This window comes from Oryctolagus cuniculus, chromosome 2 (assembly GCF_051225735.1).
Source record: "Oryctolagus cuniculus isolate XC-2025 breed Fujian yellow rabbit chromosome 2, ASM5122573v1, whole genome shotgun sequence".
In the NCBI taxonomy this organism is placed as follows: domain Eukaryota; kingdom Metazoa; phylum Chordata; class Mammalia; order Lagomorpha; family Leporidae; genus Oryctolagus; species Oryctolagus cuniculus.
Window position 1 is genome coordinate 92468206 of NC_142868.1, and position 24546 is coordinate 92492751.

General features: G+C 39.8%; 1 protein-coding gene and 1 long non-coding RNA gene across 2 annotated transcripts in view; both read left to right on the plus strand.

Annotated features, from left to right (window-relative positions):
- The first annotated feature begins 721 nt into the window (after positions 1-721).
- Positions 722-15252, plus strand: LOC149127899 (uncharacterized). The gene is made up of 3 exons (XR_016229132.1): positions 722-1045; positions 9788-9826; positions 14743-15252. It is a non-coding gene; the product is annotated as an uncharacterized LOC149127899 (long non-coding RNA).
- Positions 15253-19142: 3890 nt separating this feature from the next.
- LOC103352159 (disintegrin and metalloproteinase domain-containing protein 5) overlaps positions 19143-24546 on the plus strand; it is a 114066-nt gene continuing 108662 nt past the window's right edge. The window contains exons 1-2 of the mRNA XM_051832399.3: positions 19143-19286; positions 19789-19868. Coding sequence (XP_051688359.3) covers positions 19232-19286; positions 19789-19868 — 135 coding nt within the window. The 5' untranslated portion in view covers positions 19143-19231. The remainder of the gene's footprint in view (positions 19287-19788; positions 19869-24546) is intronic.

Below are 24546 nucleotides of genomic sequence, written 5' to 3' on the forward strand. Positions count from 1 at the left end.
TCTTTGGTCTGACTGTATCCTTTTCCTGTTCTCTGTCTTCTAAGTCCGATATTCTCTCTTCTGCTTCACCCATTCTGTTTGTAAGGCTCTCTATTGTGTTTTTCATTTGATCTATTGAATTCTTCACTTCAGTCACTATCCCAGTTTCCTGTTGTACTAGTTGTTTCATTTCATTTTGATTCCTCCTTAATATTTCATTTTCACGAGAGAGATTTTCTATCTTGTCCATTAAGGATTTCTGTAGTTCCAGAATTTGTTTTTGAGAACTTCTTAATGTTCTTATCAATTTTTTGAGATCTGCTTCTTGCATTTCTTCTATCTCATCATCTTCATAATCTTGAATTGGGGTGTCTTTTTCATTTGAGGGCGTCATAGTGACTTCCTTGTTTTTATTACCTCGGTTTTTGCGTTTGTTATTTGGCATATTGGAGATATTTGGTTTCTTCACTGTGGTGCTTTTTCTTGTTATACTATGACTCTAGATTAAGTGGACTATCTGTTTTTGATGGAGCCTTAGGGCTTGAGATGGGTGTGGCCTGAGAGCTCTGTTTGGTGTGCCAAAGGTGACACTCCCAGGTTAGGCGTGGTAAATCTCTCTCTCTCTCTTTTTTTTTTTTTTTGATTCAAAAGGGAAGTAATTCCGCACAGCTGAACGAAGTTGGAGGTAGTTAGCAGGCAAATGATATACCCACAGGAGCCAGAGATTGGAAGTTCTTTCCCAAGATCTCCACAGGGAATCTGTTCGGCCCTCAGAGTGGGCTCAAATTCTCCTTCAGCCCCTCACTGGGTTGCCAAAGTTACGGAATTGTAGCGTCTCTGGAGAGTGCTCACGTGAATTCCGTGAGTTCTCTCCCCCACCATCTCTTTTTTCACAGTCTCAGTTCAGTAGCACCACAAATTTACTAGGTCCTAATCTCCTGTTAATTTGCCCCGCCCAGAGTCAGGTTTTTCTGCTAGGCTCAGGGCCGGTGCAGACCTGAGGTCGCTCTGCTTATGACGTATGTCCAAGATGGCGCCTGCTCTTTGTCTTGCTCACCCTTGAGAGGTGAGTGGAGAGAGAGAAACCCGTGTCCATACTAGTCACCCTTTTTTTTCCTCTCTCTCTCTCTCTCTCTCTCTCTCTCTCTTCCAGTTAGCCTTGTGAACTTCCCCCCCGGGGGTCATTCCCTCTAGTCTCCTCTCTCCGCTTGCCTGCCGGTGTCTCGGGCTATTGAGGTTCGGCTCACCTCGCGTTCCAGCGCTGGTGTGTTGAGTCTGCCGCTGATGTCCCGAACTGTGGGCTCCCATGCTCTCCACGCAGGTCCGCTGTGAGTCACGCGTTCCGGAAGAGTTTCTTCTGCTGTTTCCTCCCCTACTCTTCCTTGAACCTGCAGTATCTCCACTTTTATTAAACTATCTCTCCCCAGACTATCAGTGTGCTCCCTTCCTATTCCGCCATCTTGCCAATACTGTATAATTTATTTAAAAAAAAAATCAACTCACAATGGATCAAGGATCTACATTTAAGATCAGAAACCATCAAATTACTAGAGGAAAATGTAGGGGATACACTGCAAGACATTGGCATAGGCAAAAACTTTTTGTATCACACCCCAGAAACAGCCAATAAAGGCAAAAATAGACATGGATTTACCTCAAGCTAAGAAGCTTCCTCATTGCAGAGGAAACATTCAACAACATAAAGATGCCACTGAGAGAATGGGAGAAAATATTTTCAAATTATACATCTGATAAAAGATTAATATCCAGTATATATAAGGAGCTTAAGAAACTCAACAAGGGCTGGTGTTGTGGCATAGCAGGTAAAACCGCTGCCTGTGATGCCAGAATCCCAGATCTGTGCCATTTGAGTCCCTTTTGCTCCACTTACAATCTGGCTACCTGCTAAATGGCTTTGGAAAAGCCGTAGAAGATGGCCCATGTGCTTGGGGCTCTGCCACCCACATGGGAGACATGGATGAAGCTCCTGGCTCCTGGATTCAGCCTGGACCAGCCCTAGGCCATTGAGGCCATCAGGGAAGCAAACCAGCAGATGGACGATCTCTCTCTCTCTCTCTCTCTCTCTCTCTTTCCCTGTTTCTTCCCCTCCCTTCCTCTATCTTTGTAATTCTGATGTTCGAATAAATAAATAAACCTCTTCTTTAAAAAAAAAAAAAGAAACTCAGCAACAACAAATCTAGTTAAGAAATGGGCAAAAGATATGAAAATGTATTTTTTTGTGTGTGTGGACAGAGTGGACAGTGAGAGAGAGAGACAGAGAGAAAGTTCTTTCTTTTTGCCGTTGGTTCACCCTCCAATGGCCGCCGCGGCTGGTGCACCGCGCTGATCCGAAGCCAGGAGCCAGGTGCTTCTCCTGGTCTCCCATGAGGGTGCAAGGCCCAAGCACTTGGGCCATCCTCCACTGCACTCCCAGGCCATAGCAGAGAGCTGGCCTGGAAGAGGGGCAACCGGGACAGAATCCGGCACCCCGACTGGGACTAGAACCTGGTGTGCCGGTGCCGCAAGGCGGAGGATTAGCCTAGTGAGCCGCGGCACCGGCCAAAAATGTATTTTTCAAAGGAGGAAATACAAATGGCCAACAGACACATGAAAATATGCTAAGAATCACTAGCTGTCAGGGAATTTTCTGTGAAGGTTATCTAAGGTTATTGTGATTATCCAGGTAGAATAGCTATATCCAAATGTCAAAAAATAACAAATGCTGGTGAGGATGTGAGAAAAAGGTACCCTAATGCATTTTGGGTGGGTACAACCATCATGTACAACCATTGTTGATGACAGTATGGAGATTCCTCTGAAAATAGATCTACCATATAACCTAGCAATTCCACTCCTGGGAATTTACCCAAAGGACATGAATTCATCATACAAAAGAGTTATCTGTACCCCCCATATTTATTGCAGCTGAATTCATAATAGATAAAATATGGAATCTACCATGATGTCCATTAACTAACGACTGGATAAAGAAATTGTGGTATATATCCATGATGAACTTCTACTCAACCATAAAAAAGAATGAAATCCTTTCTTTTGCAACAAAGCAACTGCAATTGGATACCACTATCCTAGTGAAATAAGCCAGTCCCAAATAGACTAATATCATGTTTTCCCTTATTTATGGTAACTAATACATACAGTTCAAAAAACAGTAGTGTATGTGAGCAAAATTGATATTTTGATATTTGATTATTGTCCATATCCCTGAGGATCATTGGGTATTCTACTTACTACTTGTTGAGTTCTTCATTTAGTGGAGGATTAACCTTGTGATTATAAAGTAAATTGAAACCATGTCATTGTAAAAATTGTAAGAAAAGAATGAAGAGGGGGGATCTGAGGGATAGAGGGAAGGAGTGTATGGTGAGAAGGGTCATTATGCTGTTAACATGTTCCCTTTATGTAAATAGAAAAGAAAACTATTCTCCTTATTTTAATAAAAAGCCAAAATAAATATGTACAAAATACTTGAGAAAAAGAATTATGATCACTTATTTGAAAACCAAGATAAAGTATCACCTTCCAATTTACTTTCTCATTAGTAAGTTACTAAAGCTGTAATCAGCATTTTAATCATAATGAATTCTCTGAGAACATTGTATAATGTGAGATAAATACAAAGGTGGATCAAAGCATTTTTATAAGAGGTTTTTTTTTTTTTTTTTTTTTTTTTTTTTTTTTTTTTTGACAGGCAGAGTGGACAGTGAGAGAGAGAGACAGAGAGAAAGGTCTTCCTTTGCCGTTGGTTCACCCTCCAATGGCCGCCGCTGCAGCCGGCGCACCGCGCTGATCCTGGCAGGAGCCAGGAGCCAGGTGCTTTTCCTGGTCTCCCATGGGGTGCAGGGCCCAAGCACCTGGGCCATCCTCCACTGCACTCCCTGGCCATAGCAGAGAGCTGGCCTGGAAGAGGGGCAACCGGGACAGAATCCGGCGCCCCAACCGGGACTAGAACCCGGTGTGCCAGCGCCGCAAGGTGGAGGATTAGCCTATTGAGCCACGGCGCCGGCTCTATAAGAGTTTTATTCTCAGTATAATCCTCCCTAGTTGAAGGTTGTTATCTTATTCCATTAAATCCAAATACAAATCAGTATTTATGTTTGGTTACTGAAATTTTAAAATATAATGTTATGAAGAGTATTTTACATAGTCTGCATGTATTGTATATAATACCTCAAGTTCAAGTTAATGGTTTTAGTTTATGTACTAAAGAAAAGTAAAGCAAAAATTAATAATAATATTCTTAATTGTAACAACATTGATTACTGTACATTTCCTCTTAATTCTCTCTTTTGTACCAACCAATCCCCAAATCAATGAAGCGATTTTTAAAAAAAGAAAAATTATGCGGTTGATAATATAAACCTCATTTTTTGCTTCTCAATCACATATGTGAAAAAATATAACCCTTTAAGTGGAGTATTTATCAAATACTTGGCTTTTTTTTTTTTGACAGGCAGAGTGGACAGTGAGAGAGAGAGACAGAGAGAAAAAAATACTTGGCTTAGTATTACTAATGAATAGAATGGTGTGGTAAGCAGTTATCAGATTATTCCATTTGTTGGTCATTATGTCATCTAAATTACTGAACAGATTGTAAATTCATGCATCAGTCAGTCATAAATTGTGAAAAAACCTATAAAGTGATTTTTAGGGTTATTTGCAAAATGGTGGCAAACATGTCCACCCAGAGAAGTAATGATCTATTAATATTATTAAATAATTTAGGTACAAATTCCAAGCATTATATGTCAATCAGGTAAGTGAATTTGAGAGTAAACTAAGGCATATTTTCTAAGTAATAGCAATAATTTCTTAATTTTCAAATTTATTATTACTTGTAGTTGTTGGAATAATTTCACAGTTTTTTGTTTTTGTAAATTTTCTGTGTCTTCATCCTTATATGTGTTTGACAACCACAAAGCAGAGTAGGTTTTTGAATGCTTTTAGAAATTAGTTTTAAAATTAATTGGCTGGGCCGGTGTTGTGGCGTAGCAGGTAAAGCTGCAGCCTGCAATGCTGGCATCCCATATGGGCACAGGTTCGAGTCCCAGCTGCTCCACTTCCAATCCAGCTCTCTGCTATGGCTGGTAATGCAGTAGAAGTTAGCCCAAGTCCTTGGGCCCCTGTATGCACATGGGAAGACCTGGAGGAAGCTCCTGGCTCCTGGCTCCTGGCTTCGGATCAGCACAGCTCCTGCCATTGTGGCCAATTGGGGTGTGAACCAGCAGATGGAAGATGTCTCTATCTCTCTGCCTCTCCTCTCTCTGTTTAACTATGGCTTTCAAATACATAAATAAATCTTTTAAAAATTAATTGTCATGATGCTTTATTTTACCAGGAAGCAACCTGACCCAAAATACCTTCTGTATTTGCTTAGGATATTTTGTTTGGTACAAAAGTTGAAAGTATTTCTGTCCTGTTAGCAAACATCTTAAATGTGTTAAAACGCATTTGGAAGACTTCTCACTCACTCACTCTCTCTCTCTCTCTCTCTCTCTCTGTCTCTGCCTCTTCCTTTCTGTAATTCTGCCTTTCAAATAAATAAATAAATGAATCTTTAAAAAAACATATTCGTGGGTACTCTATATATCTTTCACGTCCTGAAAACCTGAAGATTAATCCAAATTCTTTTATAGTTAGATTATTCAAAAAAAAAAGGTAGCTACTTTTAGACCTGCCTTTTAAATTTTGTAAAAATTTTGATGAGTAATAATAATAATTAGTATAAACATTGAAAAAACTTTGAAAGTTCTTATCTACCAAATATTAAATACTCAATATCTAAGTCTGCCTCAGGCATGAGATCAGTATTTAACACTGGATACTTTACATTTTATCTTATTTCATTATGCAATTACATTTAGTATTTGTAAACTTACTTTTACAAAAATAACTCCCAAATTACTTAGCTTAGCTCCTATGTTCTTTTTTTTTTTTTTTTTTTTTTTTTTTTTTTTTTTGACAGGCAGAGTGGACAGTGAGAGAGACAGAGAGAAAGGTCTTCCTTTGCCGTTGGTTCACCCTCCAATGGCCGCCGCAGCCGGCGCGCTGCGGCCGGCACACCGCGCTGATCCGATGGCAGGAGCCAGGAGCCAGGTGCTTTTCCTGGTCTCCCATGGGGTGCAGGGCCCAAGCACTTGGGCCATCCTCCACTGCACTCCCTGGCCACAGCAGAGAGCTGGCCTGGAAGAGGGGCAACCGGGACAGAATCCAGCGCCCCGACCGGGACTAGAACCCGGTGTGCCGGCGCCGCTAGGCGGAGGATTAGCCTAGTGAGCTGCGGCGCCGGCCCCTATGTTCTAATACTTTCTCAAACAACTATAAGTAACCTGTTGTTTATAAAAAAATACCCTTACCAACCTCCCAAAAAGAAAATAAACCATCTTTTCCGTTCCATTTTAAGTATGAGTGACAGGAAGATGGGAGGAGGCAAGGTCAGGAGGTGAGGAATCACTGTAGGTACCAAGTAGCCAAGAAGGGTGGTGAAGCTTTGGAGATGTGGGCCTGATCCATCTGCTCTGAAATATCCTTAACAAAGCTATGATTGTCCTGCTTTACCCTCTCATCTCCCCGGGGGAAGCGGGGGCAGCAAACTCTGGGTAAGGGCCTGTATAGCAGGTAGCAAAGGAGGACACTATGAAGGTGCAGATACCAGGCCTTTTCACCCTGTCTCTGTTCCAGCTTGAAAGCATATGCCCTCTACTCCTTCCAAGCTGGGGTTGTGAGAACTGCATCTCTTAGGGCATTCAGCTTTAGCTCCCACTTTGCTTTGGAGCTTCTAATTTCTTCATCTTCTTAACTTTTTTGACTGTCAATCTGAGTTTTGTGTTAACTTATGCGCTTTTTTTTCTTCAGCTTTTTTTGTATTGTGTGGGAGAGAAGGGGAAATTTATGCTGCCATTTCAGTTTTCCAGATTTCCTTTGTACTAACTCAGTTTGAATCTGTAGAGTGTGGCAATTTCTATGTCATGAAGTAAAAAGCTAGCTTGAACACTGTGGGCCAGATTTAGGAATTTAGAATCAAATTTGTATTCCGTGCTTAGCAGTGATAAAGAGAAAAAAAAAAGTTGCATCTTGCATTTTTCATTCTCAAAGTAGACAGGTTTCTTCATAGTAACCTTTAGGCATAATTTTTATTTATTTCCAAGTCAGAAAATAGTACCCGAGCAGAAACCAGTAGATAGACAACTTAGGAAATACTTTTTTAAAAAAAAATTCTTTACTTATATTTGAAAGTCAGTTACAGAGTAGGGGATAGAGAGATCTTCCATCCACTCATTTACTCCCCAGATGGCTGCAAGGCCAGCGCAGGGCTGGAACAAAATCAGAAGCAAGTAGCTTCATCTAGCTCTCCCAGATGTCAGGGGCCCAAATACATGGGCCATCCTTGCTGCTTTTCCCAGGTCAGATACAGCACTGGCCAGCAGCCACAAGGTTCATCTGGGTCTCCCACAAGGGTGCGAGGGCCCAAATACTTGGACCATCCTATGTTGCTTTCCCAGGCCATTGGCAGGAAGCTGATTGGAAGTGGAGCAACTGGGACTAGCACTGGCGCCAGTATGAGATGTTGACATTACAGGTGGCAGCTTTATGCATTATGCCACAATGCTGGCCCCCAGTTGACAAAACTTTTACTGAATGGCTACTCTTACGACACAGGGAAAATTTAATAAGAGACAAAGTATTTATAATTGGTTTATGAAACTAAGTCAGAAGTTGGACATTTTTGCATCTCTTTGCATTGCTGAAATCCATAAAGGAAAATATTAATTTGTATTTGGATTGCATTTAATTCCTCACAGAACCTAAACAGCTCATAATTGTGTTAACAAGGGTGCTCTGAATTCTCTTAAATTTTTAGTTTCCCAAATCACACAGTTAATAGCTTTATGACACTTCTGAAATTATCAAATATTTACAGTTCTACTCTTCTTCCTTGTAAAGTTTTCAGGAAGTGGCTTTTAGTTACATCAATATACTGCTGTTCCTGAATATCTGCTATAGCCACATTCTGTCTCCTAAGCCATGCCACATTATAAAGTGTCCCCCTTCCTGACAGAAGTCACTCCATCTGTTAGGACAGCAACAACATTTCTCCGTACATCCTCCCTGTCCTTGCTGAATGTCTCCTGATATAACCACCCTTTCCAAGATGTTGCTTATTATCTATAAACTAAGTATTAGAAAGGAAGTTCATTTTCTTTTTTCACTTGTAGTATCTATCACTTGTCACTCAGGGAGCTGTTGCACTGCAATACTTCTACTCAACACCTAGTAGCATTTATACTCTGAAACAGCTAAAGGGTTATGGCCATGTTTACTTTGTTCCTCCGTTTATAGATGACATCCTGCAGAGTAAATGCTCAATAAATATTTGTTTATTGAATGAGTTATTACTCTACAGTTTCACATACACACATTGGTAGCTTTGGGATCCGCAAGGAGAGAAGGCCCACACTTCTGGGAATGGAGAGTCCCTACCCACCGTTCCGAGAACCCAAAGTCCTTGTCAAGGTCCCTGTGGGTGCCTAAAGGTCAACCAATGAGGATCAGACCTGCCTCAACCTTTAACTCCATGCCCAGTATCTATAAAAGGAGCCCTCCCAACCTCTGACGTGCCACTTCCCCAGCCCCACTCTGTTGGGACTGGTGAACCTCGCCTGGGAGTGGAATCCCAATATGCTTGTGAATTAATTGATTCACCTGACTGGGAAGATTTGTTACACGCCAGACACCTTGCACACATTAGTTTGTGTTTTAAGTATTCCGAGTGTCTATTTACATAATCTCTAATCATATGATAAACCTCATCACCCTCTTCTAAAAATGCCTGGTGTCCATATAGACTGAGGAATGGACAAAGATATAATTTGTAGGACAACGTATAAAGCATTATACATTTATACATTATTACATATAAAAATTATAAAGTATATAATTTATAATGTTAACCCATTAATTTAGCTTTGCTTCTAAGATAGAGAAAATCTTTGTTTTTTTCTCTTTCATTTCAATTTAGCAGGCTAGGCAGATACAGTGTTTTACTACTATAGCACCTATTTAATTTTTCTGTATTTTACTGTTTTTACACATATATATATATAGAGAGAGAATGCTTTTCTGTTGAAAATTCAGTGGAAGATATTGGTAGCCAACTCCTATAGAATACACACTAATATATATTATCTATAATATATAAAAATATTTGTACTTTTTGCAGATAATATATTTTATGTGAAATATATAATAAATGTATGTATATAATTAAATTTTATATTATAAATATATTGCATTATATATTTATATGTAAATATATAAATGTGTATTTACATAATATGTAATGTAAATAAAACAAATATTTTATTAATATTTATATATTTATATAAATCAATATATACTACCTGCAAAAATACATGTTTTGCAGATATAGCAGAGGTATATAGATTATGGGAATGTTAAAATTATGATACTGTCACTACTGAATTCTCTCACTAATTTGTATTAACTTATTTTGAATTAATTTTGATTAATTTGCCTGCAAATAATTATTTTTCTCTCCCAGGTTATTTGGAGGTTAGAAATAGGGAATCCACAGATAGAATATAGAAGAGGTTCCAAAGAATTTGATGTTGGCATTTGGTAAAAATGAGTATAAAACTAGAAATTTGGCAAATATTTATTGTTCACTACTAAGTTTAAGGGAAAGAAGTTGCCATACTAAATAAATACAACATGATATTGATAAGCTATATTTATCAATCTAAGAGTATTATTTTATTATTTTTAGATCAGAAACAGAGGAAAGCACCAAAACAACCGGAAGTAGGTGAGTATATTAGGAAATATTTCCTCGTTTGATTCTTTTATCTTTATTTTTAATTTTTTTAGTTTTTTTAATTTAATTTTTATTTTTAATTAAAATGAACAGAACAGATTTTATGCATCCCATAGAAGACAATCAAACTTCCCTCACTCCCTTGTTCCCCCACCCCACTGTCCCTCTCTCCTCCCTGCCATCTCTTCATCAGCTTTGCAAAGACATAATTTTAGTCCACTCTATGTTCATAGATGTAACTCAGCACTGATCAAAATGTTCAACCAGTAAAAAGCAGGAACACCATAGTTCCACAGAAGTATAGACAAGGGCTAAAAATGACATTTCATTTATACATATTTGTTTGTGTTGCATATTAATTTCCACATCAAAGAAAATATTCTATTTGTCTTTTTTGAGACTGGCTTATTTCACTAAGTATAATAGTTTCCAGTTGCATCTATTTTGCTGCAAAAGACAGAATTTCATTCTTTTTTACATGAGTAGTATCCAAATTGTATATATACCACATTTATTTTATCCTGTCATCAGTTGATAGACATCTGGGTTGATTCTATATCTCAGCTATTGTGAATTAAGCTGCAATAAACATGGGGTACAAATAACTCTTTCCTATGCTGATTCCATTTTGTTTGGATAAATTACCAGGAATGGGATGGCTGAGTCATATTGTTGTGCGGGCCTGCTGCACCAGACAAACAGAACCTGAAGGAGGGAGTGGAAATGAAGAGAGGGACAAGGGGGCAGAGAATGGAGCCAAGACAAAAGGCTGATCAAGGCTCTTTTATTCCACCTCTCAGCAATATTCATACACAAAACAGGCTGCACATCAAAGAAGCACAAAAGGTCAACAGCATCAACACATACAAGCAGCTTATCTGCTTTTATGCAACATCAGCCAATTTCCACAGAATGTTTTTGACCAACATCCTCCCTTGGCCTTGACTTGTCCAAAGGCTGCCTACATATTGTAGATCTGTTTTTCAGATTTCTAAGAACTCTCCATACTGCCTTCCATAATGGTTGTACTAGTGTACATTCTCACAAAAGTGCATCAGGGTACCTTTTTCTCGATATCCTCATCAGCATTTATAATCATTATTTTTACTTCTGTATGAGAGCCATTCTAACTTTGGTGAGGTGAAACCTCATTGTGGCTTTTATTTGCATTTTCCAGATGGCTGGTAATTTATTTTGTGTATCTGTTGCCCATTTGTATTTCATTCTGTGGAAACTGCCTGTTCATGTACTTTGTCCATTAATTAACAGTGTTTGTCTTGTTGTTGAGTTCCCTGAGGTCTATAGATACTGGATATTAATCTTTTCTCAGTTGCACAGCTGGTAAATAATTTCCTACCACTCTGTCAGCTGCAATGCAGAAGGCTCTTGGTATGATGTAATCCCATTTCTCTATTTTTGGTTTAATTGCCTATACTTCTGGGGTCATTTGCAAGAACATTTTGCCTATGGCCAATGTCTTGCAGGGCTCCCCTTATGTTTTCCTATAGTAATTTGATGGTAAACAGTATACATTTAGATCCTTGATCCATTATTAGTTCACATTTGTATAAAGTGTCAGGTATGGGGTCTTCTTTTAGAACTTATGTACATGTAGATCTAATTTGCCCAGCACCATATGTTATAGAGACCATCCTTTCTCAAGGGATTGATTTTAGTGTGTTTGTCAAAGACTAGTTGGTCATAGATGTGTGGATTAATTTCAAGGGTTTCTGTTCTGTTTCATTGGTCCACATGCCTATTATTGTGCCAATACCAGGATGTTTTCATTTTAGTTACCCTGTGGTTTATCTTGAAATCTAGTATTTTGATTCCTTAGGCGTTGGTTTTGTTCTTTAAGATTGCTTTACCTATTCAGGTTCTCTTGTGTTTGCATATGAATTTTACCATTGTTTCTTCTAGATCTGAGAAGAATGTCACTGGTATTTGATTGTGATTGAATTTAATCTGCAAATTGCTTTCTGTAGTATTATGCACATTTTTTGGATAATTCTTCCAATCCATAAACATGATAGAACTTTCCATTTTTTTTCTGTCTATTTCTATTTCTTTCTTTAAGGTTTTATAATTTTCTTTGTAGAGATTTTTCACATCCTTGGTTAAATTTATCCTAAGGTATTTAAATTTTTCTAACTGTTGTGAGTGGGACTGATCTTACGAGTTCTTTCCCAGATATTACACTGTCTGTATATACAAAGGCTATTTTTTGTGTGTGTTGGTTTTATATCCTGAAACTTAACCAAACTAAATCTTAGGAGTTCCAGTTAATGTCGCATTGGAATCTTTTGTTTCCCCTTATATAAAATGTTGACTGCAAACAGGGCTAACTTGACATACTCCTTTACAATTTGTATTCTTTTGGTTTCTTTTTTTTTGCCTAATAGCTCTGGCTAACATTTCCAGAACTATTATGAATAATAATGGTAAAAATGGGCATCCTTGTCTGGTTCTGGATCTTAGTGAAAATGATTACAACTTTTCCTCAATCAATGAGGATGACTGTGTTTGTCATATATTGCCTTGATTGTGTTGTGGAATGTTCCTTCTAAACCCAATTTGCCCTAGGTTTTCATCATGAAACGATGTTGTATTTTATCAAATGCTTTCTCTGCATCTATTGAGATAAGTATATGGTTTTATTCTTCAGCTTTTTAGTGTGATGTATCATATATATTGATTTGCATGTGTTGAACCATCCCTGTATACAAGGGATAAATTGCATTGGGTTCGGGTAAATGATCTTTCTGATGTGTTGTTGGATTTAATTAGCTAGTATTTTGTTGAGGATTTTTGCATCTATGCTCATCAGGGTTATTTTTCTGCAGTTCTCTATCTTTACATATCTTTTTCTGGTTTTAGAATTAAAGAAATGTTGATCTCATAGAAAAAGTTTGTGAGGATTCCATCCCTTTGAATTCTTTTGAATAGTTTGAGAAGAATTGGAATTAATTCTTTTTTAAAAAGTCTAGTGAATTCAGCAGTGAAATCTTCTGATACTGGGCTATTCCTTTAAGGAGAATCTTTTTTTATTGATTCAATCTGTTTAGGTCTCTTTAGGTTTACTGTGTCCTCATGACTCAATTTAAGTGGGTTGCATGTATCCAGGAATCTATCCATTTCTTCTAGGTTTCCTGATTTGTTGGCATACAGCTCTTTGTAGTAATTCCTGATGATTATTTTTATTTCTATGGTGTTTGTTGTTACATTTCTTTCCTCAACTCTGATTTTATTGATTTGAGCCTTCTCCTTTTTTTTTTGATTAATTGAGCCAATGGAGTGTCACTTTTGTTTATTTTTTCAAATAACCAGCTCTTCATTTCACTGATTATTTTTATAGTTATTTTGTTTTTATTTTATTTTTCTTCTAAATTTTAATTATTTCCTCCCTCTAACTAATTTTGGGTTTGGTTTGCTGGTTTTTTTTTTTTAAAGATTTTATTTATTTATTTGAGAGGTAGAGTTGCAGATAGTGAGAGGGAGAGACAGATAGGAAGGTCTTCCTTCCGTTGGTTCACTCCCCAAATGGCTGCAATGGCTGGAGCTGCGCCAAACTGAAACCAGGAGCCAGGTGCTTCTTCCACGTCTCCCATGTGGGTACAGGGGCCCAAGAACTTGGGCCATCTTCTACTGCTTTCCCAGGCCACAGCAGAGAGCTAGATTGGAAGAGGAGCAGCCAGGACTAGAACCGGCCCCCATAAGGGATGCCGGCACCACAAGCAGAGGATTAACCTACTGAGCCACGGCTCTGGTCCCTGGTTTGCTGTTGGTTTTGTTTTGTTTTGTTCTGTTTTTTAACTAGGTCTGTTGGATGTATTGATAGATGGTTTATTTGATGCTTTTCCAATTTCTTGATTTGGGCATTAATTGCTATTAACTTCCCTCTGTTTAGTGAAACTAAGGCATGTGCTGGTTGGGCCCAGGAAACTCTTTTCAGTGCTAGTAGTGGGGTGTGAATGCAACATGACATCCATATTGGGCATGGTAGATCTCCTCTATTGTTAGCAGGGGGAGGGTAGGATCATGTCTGATAGCATAGTCACAGCCTCACCTCCTCTCTTCCAAGATGATCAGTTCGTGGGGTTAGCCCACAGTGGCTACAACCCCCACGCAAACAGGTGCATGAAGTGCACAAAGGATCTATGTAGTCCTCAATGAGAGCACAGAACACTCTGCAATGACCCACCCCAGACAGTCAGAAGACTCTGAGGCCCTGAAGTGAGCCACAGTGATTACCAAGAGACACAAATGTGTCTTAAAATAGGAATACATTTGAATTTACAGTAAAACTTTTATGCTTCACTAATTCCTAAGTATTGAATGATTAGGTGAATGGGTGAAGTATTTCACCCATAAGTAGCCTATCAACCTTCACTGATGTGAAACTGATCAATATTTAAATCACTTGGTTTGTTTTTGTTTGGTTTAGTGAAGTTCTCAAGTATTTTGGGAACTTGTTCCTACTGCTACAATGGAATTAGAGTTGAACTTAATAATTTGCAAGATCTATGATTAGCTTATAAAACAAACTTGTAACTGGGGTTTTTTCACTCATTAGGCACCGTAGGCACAATACTTCAGGGCTATGACTTTTTCAGTGGCCAAAACCTGTTTGTAACATGAAAACCAAAAACTATTGTTTTGTTCAGGTATGGGAAAAGTAAAATTAATATGTATTTAACTTTCTATAAATCACAAATCTTAATGCTTATAAAGAATTCATTAGATGTGAATAATGTTGTTTTCTCATTTTAAGTACTTCTGGTTAAGAATGGTAGTTCCCAGAAATCACAGAAAACCCTAACTTAGCTTTTCACCATGCTGTACCCCTCCTGTGTACTTTGCAGGAAAAGGAATTTACTGACCATGTGTGTTTTTCCCCTCTTCCACAGTAATGAGTAATTCCTTCAGAAGACAGTGGATAATACCGTGAGTCAGAGAAATAGAAATTCTGCCTTTCCCACCCTGATCACAGCTGAAGGAAGCAATAAACTATGTGGACCAACTTTCACGCCTACATGTCTGTTTTTCTTTTCCACTTCTTCCAATTGAGAATTCAAACCATGGACTATGCTCCCACAATCTCCGAGTCATGAACTCAAGACAGTGGTCCATCCTGGGCATCTCTAGTCCTACAGGGATCCTTGAGCTCTTCCCATTTGTCTTCTCCATGGCTCTTCTGCCACCTGCCATCACCTTCCTACCCAGACGTGGCTTGCCAGCAGGCCTAGTGAATACAGATGTTTGCTCACCTTACCTTCCCCGTGTCCGCATCCGAGCTTCTGTGGGAGGCTGTGTTTCCTTCAGTAACTGTACTTGCCAAACTGGGACTCTATACCCCTTAACTTTCCCTTGCCCATTATCCAGATGAATAGGGCTGTAGCAGTATACATGAACAGAGATGAGACACCAAGGCCTGGAAGCAGTATTATTATTATTATGGCCTAGTTGTATTTTTATCAAAAGTGTGAGCCTTGAATAAAGAGATATTTCTTTGTATATGATTTTAGCTTCTTTGTCCCCCTTACATAACCACATATATACATTTGATTGGATATTCTATTTTATGGCAGCCACAGGAATTGATACAATATGTGCTTACATACCTTGTCACGATGATTTTTTTCACACACACATACGGAGCTGTACCCTGTCTGGCAATGGTTAACACCATTGCTCTGTACTAACAAGTGTAACCTAAAGTTGAAAATGTAGCAGATAGTAGCTACAGTTGAAGAATTCATAGGCAAGCAGATAATGACCACATTCCATTTCCAAGGTGAGTTTGTTTTTTTTTTTTTTTTTTCTCTGTCTGTCCTTAGAGAGGATTCTACCACAGGGCTGTAAGACTGGAAGCTTCAAAGGATCCAGAGGGCTTGCGCTTGGTTCTGTTTCAAAGGTTAGCCTAATATCAGAGTTTGGTGTGAGGACATGAATTAGAAATAAGTTCTTTCATTGCCATTTTCTTTAAGAATTTGTGAATAATTTTTCAGCTCTTGTGCATTAAATGTTTTGCCAAAATAACCAATGAATTTCTCTGGAACTAAAGATTAGGAGGGATTTTAAATGATAGATTCAACTTAACTATTAAAGAATTCAATTTGTTTTTGGATAGTTTATTCAGTTCACTGAATGGTCAGTATTTTGGCATTAAATTGTTTAAAAATCTATGCATTCATTTAAAATTTTTTGCACTGAAACAAGCTTTTCTTTTAGTTGTATTTCTCTAGGAACTCTTTGAAACACCCTTTTATTTAAGCTATATCTGATATAAACAGTATACAGTTGGGTCTTGTACTTTTTAAAATACAGTCTGACAATTTTTTTTTAGTTCGAGTGTTTGTGAATGTTTACATTTAATGTAATTTCTGATATTTTTGATTCTAAGGGTATTATTTGTTATTTTTATATCGCTCCCCATTTGTTGGTTCTTTTGTTTTACTGTTTGTAAGGAACAGTGCCTCACTGAAATACAGGCAGGGAATCTGAGATAGTTTACTGTTTTTCAGAGGATGTTCCAGGAAAGCTTGTCTTGCAACACTGTAGCAAGAAGGGCCAGACAAGAAACCAGGCTCTCAAATGTTTATACATGCAATGATATATAAAGGTGTATATTGAAAGTAGGGAGGCCCTCCCTTTCCCCCTTTTCAACATGCTTGATGCTCCTCTAATACTTGTTATAAAAATCTCTTAAAAACTCCTTCTCAGTGAGGCCATTTATTTTCAGCAAATGTCTCTTCCTGTCTTACCTGTCACAAGCCAAGCTTCCCTCTGAGCAGTGTTGATTTATGCCACCACAAACAAATGGACCCCTTCATGTCTGCTAATACCTCATGTACTTATTTTAAGATAATTGAGCACTATTTTTTCCCTCTTATAGGATTAACTCTCCTTTAAAATACTAGTATTTAGTAATTACTCCAGATATTACAGTATGGATCCCAAACTTAGAATCTACTCTGAATTAATATTATACTACTCAACATGCAACAAAAGAACTTTAAAACAATTTATTCCTATCACCATGTACTCCTCTCTTGTGCTACTACATTTAATTCTATGTATGTTATAAATTCTGTTTATACATATTATTGTCACCTGAAACAGACAGTAGCATTTCAAACAATGTACAGTCATTTACAATTACATGTCTGCCCTTTCTGTGGCTCTTCCTTTCTTGTAGATGTGCACTTCCATCTGAGATCACTTCCCTCAGCTCAAATGACATTCTTTAGTATTCCTTGCAGTGTGCTCTTATTGTGATAAAATCTTTAAGATTTTTATTATCAGTTATGGAGAGTTTTTATTTATCTTAAATTTGGTAAGATGAAGCTATTGTGCCTAGAACTGTAAATGCTATGCTTCTCCTTTCAGTGCCTTTTATCTCTTTTCTTCTGAATTTCATTATTTCTGATCAGAAGTCATTTACTTTTTGGTAATGGAATTTAATGTGTCTTCCATCTAGTACTGCTAAGATTTTTTTTCCATCTCTTTAAATTAAAAAAAAAAATTATATATAGGGTACACATTTCTTTTCTTGGCACTTCCTCTACCCTTCCTAATCGGAGGATAAAAATGGTACCATTTGAGTCATTGTTGCTCTACTTCTCTAAAAAATTTTTGTCTTAAGTTTTCAGTAATTTGTTCAAGTGCACATATTTTATTTCAATTTTACATTTATATTACTTCATTTTATTTGAAACACGTTGGTAAAAATAGTGACAGAAATGAAGAAAAATGAACCCACTGGTTCACTTTCCCAAATACCTGCAACAGTTGGGGCTGGTGCAGCACAAATCCAGGAGCTTAAAACTAAATCCAGGCTTCCCACATGGGTGGCAAGAGCTCCCACATGGATAGCAAGTACTTGAAGCATAATCTGCCACCTCCAATGATACACAGTAGTAGGAAGCTGGAATAAGAAATAATAGGACTCAAACCCACATGCTTTGATAAGGCGTCATTGTTCTGCTAATAACCTCCCATAGCTTTTCAAGTAAATTTTTTTTTTTTTTTGACAGGCAGAGTGGACAGTGAGAGACAGAGACAGAGAGAAAGGTCTTTTTCCATTGGTTCACTATCCAATGGCCGCTGCGGCTGACGCCCTGTGGCCGGTGCACGGCGCTGATCCAAAGCCAGGAGCCAGGTGCTTCTCCTGGTCTCCCATGGGGTGCAGGGCCCAAGTACTTGGGCCATCCTCCACTGCACTCCTTGGCCACAGCAGAGAGCTGGCCTGGAAGAGGGGCAACCGGGACAGAATCCGGCACCCTGACTGGGACTAGAACCCGGTGTGCCGGCGCCGCAAGGCAGAGGATTAGCTTAGTGAGCCGCGGCGCTGGCCACTTTTCAAGTAATTTCAAAGCAAGTTTATAAACATGCTGTCAGCATTTTTGCAGCAAAAATAATAGTTAATGAGGGAGTGTGGCTGTATATTATTATATTTAATGTATTTTACTATGATTTGGGATACACTCTGAAAAGACTGCCGACGGATCTCAAAAAATTCCAACTGTTTCTCTTCTGACAGGTAGTTTTTAAAATGGAAAATTAAAATAAAAACGAGGGTGGGGCCAGCGCTGTGGCAAAGCTGTGGTGCTGGCATCCCATATTGGCGCCGGTTCTAGTCCTGGCTGCCCCACTTCCTATCCAGCTCTCTGCTGTGGCCTGAGAAAGCGGTAGAAGATGGCCCAAGTACTTGGGCCCCTGCACCCGCGTGGCAGACCTGGAGGAAGCTCCTGGCTCCTGACTTCAGATCGGCCCAGCTCCAGCCATTGAGGCCAATTGGGGAGTGAACCAAATAAAGGTTCTCACTCAACTAGTACATGAACGTAACGGAGAAGAACTTGGCCATATTTATATGAGCTCCTTTTCCTCACAATAACTAGAAATTTAAACGCGAGGGTCATAAAAGACGCGGCTTTCCCGGGGGAATTAAACACCAGGCAGCCTTTCCTGAGTGCTGACGCTCGCTGCCAGCCTTCTTCCGGTGGCCCGGGACCGGCCAGCACGCCAGGCCTGTCGCCTCACCTGCGTCCCCAGCGGACCCGAGCCCACGCGCGCTCTTCCGTGGCCCCGCCACCGCGGGCACGGCCCCGCCCACAGTGCGCATGCGCGCCGTGCGCCGCCTCACTTGCGTCCCCAGCGGACCAGAGCGCCACGCGCGCTCTTCCGTGGCCCCGCCACCGCGGGCACGGCCCGCCCACAGTGCGCATGCGCGCCGTGCGCCGCCTCACTTGCGTCCCCAGTGGACCAGAGCGCCACGCGCGCGCTTTCCCCCGCCCCGCCCACCACGGGCACGGCCCCGCCCACAGTGCGCATGCGCCGCCTCAACGCCTCAACTGCTGTTACTCCGGCCCGCGGCGCTCCAGGAACAGCGGAGCCATGTTCCTTCTTCTGGTGCTTGCCACAGGATTTGGCGGTCTGCACGCCCGTTTCAGTAAGCACAGGCTGTTGAAGGGATCTTTGTTGGCGTCAGGGAGCCGTCCTTTTGGGACTCAGTTTTGCCGCGTTGGTTCTGTGCTGCGTTAGCTTTCCCCATCTCTGCGACGCTTTCCTAGCTGTGGAATGGGCAAACGTGAAATGTATTTTTTTTTCCCATACACAAAATTCTGCTGTAGGAATAGTTGTGTCCCCACAAAGAAGCTGTCCCTTGATAGCGGCGGATCCTTCGTGTTCTCGTCTACACCGCGCTTTGGCACTCGTGTTGACTTCCTTGAGTGGTCCAGCTACTCAACACATACACAGAGAGAAAGTAAAAACTTGAGATCTTGATGCAGGGCCAGAAATCTGTGGGTAACGACAACTAGAAGACAGTAGAAAGGAAAAGACGTATGGATTACTTTATCTGCTGATGTAGAGAACAGATGCAGAATCTGACTTAGAACTGGATAATGTAAGATCATGGGTATAAAGCTAACATGATTTGTTTTCACTTTTAGGTACTCATAAGAACTTTCTACAGATCACAGTTCCTGAGAAGATCTCATCATCTAGCACAAAAGAAAATCCAGAAGACAACGTAATTACAGAATAATATTTTTTAGTGTCTTAAGTTCTGTTAAATTTCCTTAGTGGCATGACTAACGCTGCAGAACACAGGCAGCAGAAAGAGTTGGCAGCTAACAACAGGGTCCAGAAAATTATTTTGATATTTATCAGCATGTAAGACCGTGTTTCTGTCCAAGATGAAGGAGTTTAGGGATAGGATTGCCCAAATGCAAAATTTATGGAGATGGCAAAGACCAGGGTTCTCCCAGGACCAGGGTTAAGTTGAAGGAAGTAAGGTAGGTCATCTAACTGCAAGTTCATATAACTGCAGTAGTAAGAGGCCCACCTGAATGTATGACCATCAGAATTTTCAAGTGCCAGGAAGAACTTTTTAAGTAACTTTGGAAAATGTAATTCAGATGAATACCATATTTTTAAAAAAATTTTTAATCAGTTTTTAACAGATTCAATGTGATCTGTAGATACAATTCTAAGAATATCATGATGGCCCCTTCCCCCTCTTCCATTCCCACTCCCATCCTTTTGACTTCTACCTTTTTTAAAAACTTATAGATGATATCTCTTAAAATTACATTATAGAAAAAAGGCTTAATACTTCACCAAATAAGTTTAACAAGTAAAAAGCACAAAGGAGCTAGTTTAGTGGGAATATACACAACAGCTATAAATAATAATTCAATGGAAAGTGACCTTTTCACTCATATACGGTAAATTGTAAAGCAGTTACAGATTATCAAAACTAGAGTTGTGTGATATTCTCAAACATTGGTTTGACAAAGTTTTATAAAGCTTTATTTACAGTGATATTGATACACACAGATACTTCTTTTCCTTTTTCCTTTCTTGTTTATTTTTAAATATTAGATCCCACATATAAAAGAAAACATGTGGTATTTATATTTCTGGGTTTGGCTTATTTGACTCAATGTCATGTCTTCCAGTTGCATCTATTTTGCTGCAAAGGGTAGAATTTCATTTTTTTTATAGCTGAATAATATCCCATTGTGTCAGTGTGTGTGTGTGTGTGTGTGTGTGTGCATGCATGTATGAAACCTTTTGTTTATCCATTTTTCTCATGATAAACAGCTTGGTTGGCTCCAAATTTTGGCTGTTGTGAGCAGTGCTGCTATAAACACAGTGGTGCAAATATCTCTTTGATACATTGTGTTCAAGTCTTTTGGATATATACCCAGTAGAGTAATTGCTGGATCATATGGAAAATTTATTTCTAGCTTTTTTTTTTTTTAAAGAAATCTCCACACTGTTTTCCACAGTGGATGCACTAATTTACATTCCCACCAACAGTGTATAAGTCTTTCCCTTTCTCCCTCTGTGCTTCCAGTTTTAGCCATTCTGACAGGGGTGAAGTGATGTCTCGAGTGCCTGCTCTCATGCAGCTCGACAGGGCTTAAGAGCGACGTGTCAGAGCATGGGCATAAAGGAACACAAGGACACAGACTGCCTTTACAATGGAAGATTTTATAGCTTACATCCCAAGTGTTTTTTATTACGCTATTCATCATCATCTTCATTGAGGTCAATACACTTATCAGTATCAATTTTCCGAACACTTAAAAGTATAAATATACTTATCAATCCATACTTATCAATATACTTATCAATATACTTAACAGTCCAATCTATAGCTTAACTATTATTTAACTTACTACAATAACACTTAACTATCCAAATAACATCATTTCCTTAATGACTAAAGAACTACTGGAATCGATACCATTAATATCAATAATACTAATTGAGCTTATTCATTAATCCACAGATCACAGTATAGAGTGTTAAAGTAACTTTGAGGGCTATCCAATTATAATAGTGTATGTACAGCAAGGTATCTAACATTATTTTTAGTCATAGGGTCAAAGCATATTCATATAACATATGACTAATGTAATTTATAAAAGCTGCATTTTCAAGGCTCACATCAAGGTCATGAAAAAGAGTCAGTGTTCAAAGTCCAGAATGTCTCAGCAAAGATGGATCTCAGATCAGTCACTTACAGGCAGGAAGTTGTGGGATGGCTGTCACTCTGGGCAGTGGCCTCGGAGTTCCCAGGCGGACAGTGAGGCGAGGAGTTTATGTCCTCTGCTGAGACACCTGGTCTGGCTCTGTAGTCAGGTCTGGCAGCAGGCTGATAAGGGGTCAAGGCATGGCGGCGAGCCAGCATCTCCACTGGAGTTTTGATCCTGTAGTCGCCTTGTGTCACTTAGCAAGGAGGCTAGTGAGCTGGCTCTTCGACTCCAAATAAGTGGAGATCCAGAGGTTCACACACACTGGGACCTTTATCCGTTGTTGGTTTGTGCTGTTACCTGTTCCTCACAGAATAGTAGGCTGCCTCTTCAGCTCCAGATGTGTGGAGATCCAGAGGTTCGCACACACTGGGCCATGATCCTCGAGAGGATGGAGAGCAGTGCCAAACGCTCTCCATTTATCCTAATTTTCCTGGCAGCTCTCCTGCTTGTTCAATTTGGGTGCCCCCAGTCGGTTGTGCTCCCTCTCGGAGTTTCCCGGGGTGCCACCAATCCGTGGTTTAGGACCCAGTGGTTCCAGCTCATTCTCAGGTTGCGTCCAATCACTATGCAAGTAGGAAGGTAACTCAAGGTTATCATCCATAGCACACACATTATCAGACTGCCCAGGGAAGCCTGTTCAGTCTGATGAGGAGCATCTTTCTGGCAAGTGCTGAGCTTGACATAAATGATGTCATTAGTTTGTGGCTTGACATGAATGACTCCATTTTTTTTTATTTTCACTTTGTGGATAGTGGTAGTTTTTGACTGAAGGCTTCTCTGTGGAGTTTCCACAGTTCACCTCCTTCTGCTGGTCAGGTAAGCAGTGATCTGTGACTTTATTTTTGGGACTCCTGTGGGATTCCCCACAAGTGATATCTCATTGTAATTTTGATTTACATTTACCTGAGTTTTTAAGTTGATATATTCAGGATATTAATCCTTTGTCAGAACAGTTATTTACAAATATTATTCCCAGTCTGTTGGATGTCTCTTCACTTTATTGATTGTTTCCTTTGCTATGCAAAAGCTTTTGAGTTTGATATAGTCCCATTTGTTTAGGTTTGCTTTTGTTTCCTGTGCTTTGGGGGTCTTGTCCAAGAAGTTGTTCCCCAAACCAATGACTTGCAATTGTTTCCCCTATGTTTTCTTCCAGCAACTTCCTAGTCTCAGGTCTTAAATTTAGGTCTTTGATCCATCTTGAGTTGATTTTTGTATGTAATAAGAGGTATGAATCTAATTTCATTCTTCCACATATATATCTCTAGTTTTGCTAGTGACATTTGCTGAAGATATTATGGTCTGAGAAGATACATGGTATGATTTAAATCTTTTTAAACTTGCTGATACTTGATTTGTGGCCTAATATGTGTTTTATTCTAGAAAATGTTCCATGTGCTGATGAGAAGAATGTGAATACAATATAAACTTTTAATAAGAGTATGCACCATGCAATAGTTCTCCTTTATCTTTATGTTTATATGATCAACCACTTGGAAATAATTCATATTTAATTGGATGTTCCATGCTGTCAGTTTGCTAACTCTGGGAGAATCTGTGTGTCACTCTTGCTTTTGCAGGCCCTACCTCATGTTATACCAACCCTTTCTTTTTTTTTTTTTTTTTAAGATTTAATCTATCTATTTCAGAGACAGTGTTAGAGATAATGAGAGGGAGAGACAGAGAGAAAGGTCTTCCTTCCGTTGGTTTACTCCCTAAATGACCACAATGGCCAGAGCTACGCTGATCCAAACCAGGAGCCAGGTGCTTCTTCTGGATCTCCCATGTGGATGCAGGGGCCCAAGGACTTGGGCCATCTTCTACTGCTTTCCCAGGCCATAGCAGAGAGCTGGATTGGAAGAGGAGCAGCTGGGACTAGAACCAGCACACATATGAGATGGCGGTGCTGCAGGTGGAGGATTAACCTACTGTGTCATTGTGCCAGCCCCCCAACTGTTTCAAAATGAAATTATATCCCACACTAACAATAGCTTTATTAAGATATATTAAAAGTGATCCGCTTAAATTGGCATAATTAAAAGTAACATGCTGGGGGCTGGTGCTGTGGCTCACTTGGCTGATCCTCCGCCTGTGGCCCTGGCATCCCATGTGGGCACTGGGTTCTGGTCCCGGTTGCTCCTCTTCCAGTCTGGCTCTCTGCTCTGACCCGGGAGGGCAGTGGAGGATACCCTGGGTGCTTGGGCCCCTGCACCCGCATGGGAGACCGGGGTGGAGGGGCACCTGGTTCCTGGCTTCAGATCAGTACAGCGTGCTGGCCATGGTGGCCATTTGGGGGGTGAACCAGTGAAGGTGGGACCTTTCCCTTGTCTCTCTCACTGTCTAACTCTGCCTGTCAAATAAAAAAAAAAGGTAACATGCTGAATTTCCAAAGTTATTATTAAATGCCTTTTTAAATGTCCTAGAAATTGGACAAATGGGGAACTTAATGATTGTCTGCTCAGTGATCAATCAATAGGGAAGGAAGGTTTGACTTTTTTTTTTTTTTTTTTTTTTTTTTTTGACAGGCAGAGTGGACAGTGAGAGAGAGAGACAGAGAGAGAAAGGTCTTCCTTTTGCCGTTGGTTCACCCTCCAATGGCCGCCGCTGCAGCCGGCGCACCGCGCTGATCCTGGCAGGAGCCAGGAGCCAGGTGCTTTTCCTGGT